This window comes from Plasmopara halstedii, assembly GCF_900000015.1.
Source record: "Plasmopara halstedii genome assembly, contig: Scaffold_323, whole genome shotgun sequence".
NCBI lineage: Eukaryota > Oomycota > Peronosporomycetes > Peronosporales > Peronosporaceae > Plasmopara > Plasmopara halstedii.
In genome coordinates, this window is record NW_020187244.1 from 895,194 (window position 1) to 902,947 (window position 7,754).

A 7,754-nucleotide genomic window follows, 5' to 3' on the forward strand; every position below is an offset into this window, starting at 1 on the left:
ACCCTGGGGCAAAGGAAAAAATTATTTCATCCTCACAGAGGGTCAGTCTACACAGCTCAGGTGTAGATTGACTACAAGTGCTACCAAGTGCAGCGGAGCTGCCGTAGCTTCGCGCTTTGAGAAAGCGCAACTTAGGTCACCGACCTTTCGTTCTATACTTAGAACTTGTACGAGTTTAGCGGATCGCAATCCGCTTACTCCAAGAATAATTATTGCCTTAACCCAAGACTAATTAACCCTTCCGTTTAAAATCCAAAGCTTACTTTGTTGATTTTTATATGCGGCAAAGCCGCCTAATTTTGAATGTATAGATTTTCCTAAATATTTATAGTAGAATCTAAATACATGTAATATTCCTGGCTACCCAGCCACGTACCGCATTTTAAATTGGGTGCAATCATACACGCCTATCTCGTGTGACACTCCCCCCTGTTACTAGGGTACGTGTAAACCCCCATTACAATCCTCGTGCAAGCCATGTCGGTCAGCAAAGACTTTTGGTTTGGGTTTTGGTGAGACCTCCAGTGATGGCTACATACCTTGTCTGGCTTTGAAGCACCCATGTTGCCAAGTTTTCATCGAGCTGCGGGTGATGTGCAACGCGGGGCGTTTGGCCGAAAGCTCAACATCTGTCATGGCCGCGAGCTCATGACTCTTTTTAAGGATGCTGCTAATAGCAGATTGAGTGCTTCCAACGCCAAACCTTTGAGTAGCCCATGTCGCAATCCACTGCTTTTAAGCCTTTTGATTTTAGACCTCGAGCCTCTGCGCATTTGCTAAACGTGCTGGTGGCATATTTATTGTAAATGTAATTTTGCAATGCAGTTCACCTTTTCGAAAAAAAATCGCATGAAAATTAGATAACTAATAACCTTGACTAATGCATAGATATTTTTACCGCATTTATTCGCTATAAGAGGGACGACTGTATATGCATTCTGGAAGCCGTGAGAAGTATTCATTTGTGAACAAGTTTGATCAGAGATTATCATTCAAATTCACTACAACTTAGGATTTACCGTAATCAATTTTCGTGTTTATTTCAGCACTTATACGCATATGTTATTAAGTCATCGGATTTAGGTATACAACGAGCATTGCCTGATATTTTAGTGAGTCCCAACGTAATCATCGTGTGTAACACATAGTCACCTTATCATTTTGCAAGCGGTATAAGAATTTATATGCTTTTCGTAGGCTGTTGTGAATAGGGAATTTACGTCAGAAAATACAAGGCAAATAAAATTTCAATGCTCGCTATACTTATTTAATGGCGTACAGCTAGCTTAGTTGTACGGAGGAGTGAAAAAATCTGATACCCTGCTTTTGAGCGCATTGGCATTGAAGCAAGCCGAACAATTGGTGGATTTTATTCTCACTCACACGAGATGGAATAAGCTACTCGCAACCGTTACATGAGTGAAGTGTTCTGGTACGAAAATGGCCTAAGACTATTGCCTGATTTTTTTGGAATGACAGAATTCACGATGAGGCTTCATTATCTTTTCGCTACCGGCTTTAGCGATCACTAAATCTGAATCCTATCCTGATTTCATCCTTCCTGCTTTGCACGCGCATACATCATTTCTTGAATAAACGGCGTTCGAAATTTCAAGTACTTATAGGTATGATGAAATGTCACACGTTGCGAATCAGTTGACTTCAAAGCATGTAAATTTCAACAATTTTCTTTGCAGTGCAGACCATTTGAAATTGTGGTTTATATAACGCCGCAGTGCAGGGTCGCAGGGTAATACGGCTTATGCAAGCAGGATGAAGCACGTAATCGTTTAATTTGTGAGCTGATCATTACAATTATCTCAGGATATATAAATTGATGAACGATAGCACCAGTCATACTTGGAAGTAGAGTGCTGCAAGAGCGGGTGACACAGATTGGGACCAACCATGCACATACCGCTTGCAAAGTGGGTGGCATTTGGCTAAGTCAGATGTTAGGTATCATTTTCAGCTAGTTAACATTCAAAGTGACTCTTTAGTTTAAGCACCTTAAGAACGTAGAGGATAGCCCATACTTTGTACCTTGACTAGCGTGGTCTTTAAGGGCCAAAGCTTTTGTGTGCGAGGTGCACGGCAAGCACAGAGTTTTCTGAACACAGCCTGCCCTTGAAAGCTATCTCTATAGTGTAGTATTATATCATCAGGCATCATATTTTATGCTGGAAAGCTTCTGGAGTCCGCGATGTTCGAAAGCCGTAATATGGCACGGCGGTGGCATTGATTACGGCCTGAAGGGTGATAGTAAAGCGGTCTGTAAATGGTGGAAAAGTCGGGAAGGCATCATGGCAGAAAAATTTCGCGTGGCGCTTGCCTGGAGGCCGCCGGAAGTCGTCTAGTAGTTTGGAGGGCTTCCTGAAAGACAAAGTAAAGAACAAGGCGACAATTACACAATCATTGATGATGCGCTTGATGAGATTGGGATCGTAGCTGAGGAATTCTATCTTCAAAAAGACTACTTTTTCGGCTTAGTTTGGTCCCCAATCTTGAAGTACTGACCAGATCTCAGAATTATATTGTTTTTGGATGCAAGTTAGCCGAACTGTGTTCGGAAAATCCGTCAATTATTGAAAGTTACCATTTCATATCTTTATGAGATGAGGACGCCAAAGCTGAGTTTGACTGATGCGCTAAGTATCAGTGATACCGAAATCAAAGTCGCAACCTTGGTCCAGAGAAATTTTAGGATCGGACAATAGGTGTGAAGAATTTTGCGTGATGTATAGAAACGTGGAGAGTACAGTTGAGTATATTGCCCGTGGATGTCAAATGGACACGAGCGGTCTCTATACAGCTAGCCGAGGGTCGTAAGCGCGCGCTGCGCAAAGTAAACAACATCAGCATCGCCGTCTTGCTGCAGCGCCGTCAAGCATGGAACGACAGTAGCGGAGCACGCTTCTGTGTCTACTTTCAGCCCGAGTACCTCCAGTGTTTTAGCTACGTTAAAACGGATGTTAGGAACCGGATCCTTCATCAGCACGGAAACCCAAAAGCCATTAAAATCGACTGAGGATAGCAAGCAAATTGAGCAACACGAAAGCCATAAACTTACCTGAGCGAGCTCAATTACCAGCGGAACGAGCAGTGTTTGGATTGTTTCAGCCGTCATCGCTTCACTCAGTACTTTGACGGCATACAAAGACGTCAAGCGATGCAAAAAGTTAGCATTTGAGTGCATCGTCACGATCCGCGGCATGACACTTGTTCTTGCCCAGTCTACACCAAAGTGCTCAGTAAGATTTTTTAAGTTGATTGTAGCCGCTTCACGGATAGAGAACACATTGTCCACCAGCCAGGCCATGCAAAGCTGCGAAAGCTGTTCCTCAAAATAGTCACGTCCCAACTGAGCAGCCAGCAGCGGAATATACTCTATTATCGCTAGTCGGATACGCCACTGACGATCTTCTGCAAGATGCACAATAGCAGGCAAGAGCGACTGTGACAACAGCTCAATTCCAATGATCTACCCGGCAGGTATCCATCAGCTAAACACCACAATAATTTACAGTAAATTTGTCAGCATCTTCACTTACAGCGTTGCCTTCTTCCAAATTTGAGATCACATTGAGGCGAACTTCTGAGTTTTGATCATTTAGCAACTGCGACAAATGTAAGCGCATCAGCATAGCACCTCAACGATACGTGAGAAATATACTCACAAGCAGGAAGAGTGGTAGAAGTAGCTCAATGGTAAGATCCCGGCCCAAAAATGGAGCAATCTTCATAACTACTGAAGCAAGAGCAGAACGCACGTGGTCTGACATGTCGCGTGCGAGACGCTGAAAGCATGGAACAATCTTCTCCACAATCTTTGGAGGCTGCAGAAGCTTTACAACACCAAGGATTTTCGACGTAGCCGCAGTGCGCACTTCTGCTTCGCTATCCTCAAGCAACGACACCACCGAGTCACAGAAGGTGGAATTAATTGTCTCTGCATTCAAGGCCTCACAGACTTCTGAGAATCGATTGGCTACAGACCAACGTACTCGCCACGAGCTATCACGCGCAATTTCAAAGATAGCTGGCAGCACCTGTGTCAAAAGTACATCCGCCGGAACGAGACGTGCCAACGCCACAGCATTATCGATTGTGTGTATTCGAACAGAGTCTTGACGGTCTGTAGCCAGCGACAAAAATAGTGGAAGTATATCTCCACTGGCACCAACGCCTTCCATCACCGAAGCAAAGCCTCCTAAAGCCGCAGACGCTGCCTTGCGCACCATTGGCGTATCATCACGGCAAAGCTGGCCAAACATTCCTCGAAGCTCGGCCTGAAGGTCAGCTGAAAGTTGCGTGTAGCCCACCTGAAAAAGATTGCACGATGCAATGCGCGATGTGAACCAGTCGCGTGTGACGAGACGCCGCAGGACGGGTACAAAATGCTCGACGACGTGGTGAGACTCTAGGAGCTCCACTATCTTGCAGATCGAGCGCACTGCCATGTCGCGAACACAAGCTTCGTCTACCGTCGCCAGCGACTCGAGGGGTTTAAGCAGCAAATATGCGTGCGCTGGGCCGCCTACAACATTAACAAAGTTGCCGAGCTCTTCCGCCATCACAAGCAGTACCTCATCTTCGTCATCTAACGAGTCTAATAGAAACAAATTTGTGCATAAATTATCAACACAGAAGACTCAAACAGGTAAACCTTGTACCATTCATAAAAGGAAGTAACTCGCTTTGCGTGCGTTCAGGACCTAGTGCCTCAGCTGTAAATAAAAGCATATTAGACCTTTATGTGAGCTCAATGTAATACGAAGTTGAGACTAGACTTACCGATTATGCGAACCTGGCGGATTGAATTTAACCGAAGTTGAACGTCTTCATGCTTTAGTTCGTCTACAAGGATCGCAATCGGGTATAGGCTGTTGTCTTCTGCTATATGTTGTGTTATAATCGAAGAAGTCCTCACAATCACTTGAGTACCTACCAGTAATTGTCGCCGCCATTGGAGCACCGTCTCTCCAATTTTGATTTATACCACCAAAATTACTTTTTTTCAGGGCGCTCGTGTGTTACAGTCTTAACTAGACAGTCTGCGCCTGGATTATGTGAGTTTAGTATCAAAAGGCAACAATATTGCCCGCAGGGGGAAGCACTTGCCTAGCCGACTTTTTGGTAGAAGTGTTTTACAGGATCGCGGCGCTTAGCATATAATATTGGCCAATGAACGAGTACAACAAATAAGCGTAAGAAAACCAAGCCCATTGGATGCGAGACAAGCGTAAATACCTAATAAAAGTTAGTGTACAACAAGCCAAGCGCTGCCCAATTTACCTCATGTCCACCTTTGCCCTCTCATTCATAATATCGTGCAACCGTCCGAATACTTTGTAGTAAATCAGGTTTTGCTAGAAGATCGTGATGGACTACATATCAGGGATTGTCAATCCCACAGCAGCAAGAAGAATATTATTGCTGGTGGCTGAATAAATTTCTTTTAGCCAGCCAAAATTTGACTAATTCACCTTAAAGCAGCAACAAAAAGGTTTATATCACAACTTCGAGACGCCGCAGCTATCAGCTAAGCAACGCAAGCTGCACAACTGTGTACGATAGTCACCACATTGTGATATTCTATATTAGTACGAGATATAATTGGTGAGCGAATGCTGACCAGATGACGTAAATGTCTTCTGGCATTTATGCTCAATTGTGTACGATGCTGGTTATATCTGCCTCTGTATCGATTATATTTGTTGCCGTCGGTAAGGCCAGTCGATGAGCACGCAAATAGAGCCTGCATGTAGCGATTGTCTATCAATGCGCCAAGTCGCGGGTTTCTTTAGCTGTGAGAGGCTGCTTCATCAAAGCGTTTGAAGAGCGCTTGCCACAAACAATTTTGTCAAACATGACGCTGGCTTCAGGGTCAGCAAGCATTTCAGCTACACAAGCCACATGGTCAGCTCGCTTCCAGCCTTTCCTGCTCATGTCTTAAGCACACTTTCACCTTCGTGCTTCCGATCTGTCTAACAATTTTTCGACTAACAGACATTATACAACGAAGATGCCGGGCACTTTGCACAGAGGAGGCTTTGACTCAAAGCGTCCGGGCTAGACTAACGCACGGAGGTCATATGTTCCACACAGAAGCGAAACTAAGACTTTTTAAGTAGTTTTGTACTAAGTTTGCTCTGCTATATCAAAAGTGACAGATATTAAAGGTATCTGCAGCGGGGCTGTCGTAGCTCTTTGCCTGGAGGAGGCTTGCTAAGGTCACCGAATTACATTCTATACTAGAACCAGTACGAGTGTAGCGTATCGCAATCCGCTAACTCCAAGAGTATCTAAAATTTTTAATCAAGGCAAATAAACTCTTCCATTCAAAATTGAGACTGCATTTATTTGTTTTTCCAAATTAAAAAGTAAAATCTAATTAATTTGAATAAATACTGGCAGTCCCGCCACGTAGTGGTTTCTTGTTATGTTGTAGCCACACCTTTGTGTGATTACACCGACTTGTGTAATCCACACCTTTGTACGGTCACACTTTTTTGTGTGAAACCATTTTGTATGACACCATTTTGTACTGTTCCGTCGGCTGTACTTTGCTGCAAGCAGACGCCGAGGGATGAGATCGGGTGATCGCGTTCATATCTCACCAGCATAAGGCTGCAAAAGAACTACCCAGTTCACGACAAAGAATTGCCTGCGATGAAGTATGCACTTGTCAAGTCCAGGGTGCACCTGCTTGGCTCCAACCCGTTTGTGATCTATACAGATCATGCGTCACTATGCACTGCGACTGAGCTGCCTCACCTATTGCAGGGATGGCCAGGTAACTCTCCTTCATCGTAGAATATAACTTCGAGGTGAAGTATAAGCCAAGACAGCAAAATGCTCTGGCATATACATTATCACGTAGACCAGATTATGAGCTGGGTCATGTCACGACGGTGACGTCGTCACTGACGGTTTTGATACGCGCCGCATACGCGCGTTGATGACATGTGTGTAGCTACTACAGGCTCTCGGGAGCAAGGAGTTAAAAAAACTCGGACAAGATATTGTCGCTGTAATCGCGCACACGGTTACATCGACATACGTTGAATAACGGGTTGCTGTCTTATAGCACCGATTCGTCGGATACACCGCGAATTGTGGTTCCTCACGTTGAGGATTTGAAAAACTGTATCCTCTATGAGGCCCACGACACCTCACTCAGTGGTCATCTTGGCCGTGAGAAGACGTACAGCTCTGTGGGTTGCCACTACCAGCGGTCCAAGCTGTACAAATGGACAAGCACATGCGTGTGCACGTGTGAGATATTTCAGAGGATGAAGTACTCTCCGAACGCGGCGGCGGCGCTGGATAGTTTACCGGAACACTTCGGATGTTGGCAGTCCGTGAGCATGTGCTTTGTGTTTGGCTCGTAGAAGGACTCGTCGGGAACACGGTTGTGGTGGTCTTTGTGGACCGTTTGGGCAAGATGGCTCATCCTGCGGCAGTGCCGGACACCATCGACGGTGTGGGTACAGCAACGATGTTTGTCGATCGTACCTTTCGACAGCATGGACTTCCGGAGTCAATTGTCTCTGATAGAGACCTGCGTTTCACTGGGAAGTTTTGGTCTACAATCTTCAGGGTGCTGGGCACCAAGTTAACTGTTTCAACAGCGGACAATCCGCAGACCAATGGTTAGATCGGGCGCGTGAATCGCGTCGTTGAAGACGTTCTTCGCAGCGTCTGCGCTGAGATGCCGAAGCGCAGACGCGGAATGACTGCCCAGACGTCTT

General features: G+C 45.2%; 1 protein-coding gene across 1 annotated transcript; it reads right to left on the bottom strand.

Moving 5' to 3' along the window:
• Nucleotides 1-2,812: 2,812 nt before the first annotated feature.
• PHALS_08669 (Protein phosphatase 2A regulatory subunit A and related proteins) lies at nucleotides 2,813-4,967 on the bottom strand (the record flags this gene model as incomplete). The annotated part of the gene is made up of 7 exons (XM_024724061.1): nucleotides 2,813-2,986; nucleotides 3,071-3,481; nucleotides 3,552-3,617; nucleotides 3,678-4,609; nucleotides 4,674-4,727; nucleotides 4,795-4,893; nucleotides 4,949-4,967. 7 exons carry the CDS (start codon nucleotides 4,965-4,967, stop codon nucleotides 2,813-2,815), a joined length of 1,755 nt encoding a protein of 584 aa, XP_024574975.1.
• Nucleotides 4,968-7,754: the final 2,787 nt, after the last annotated feature.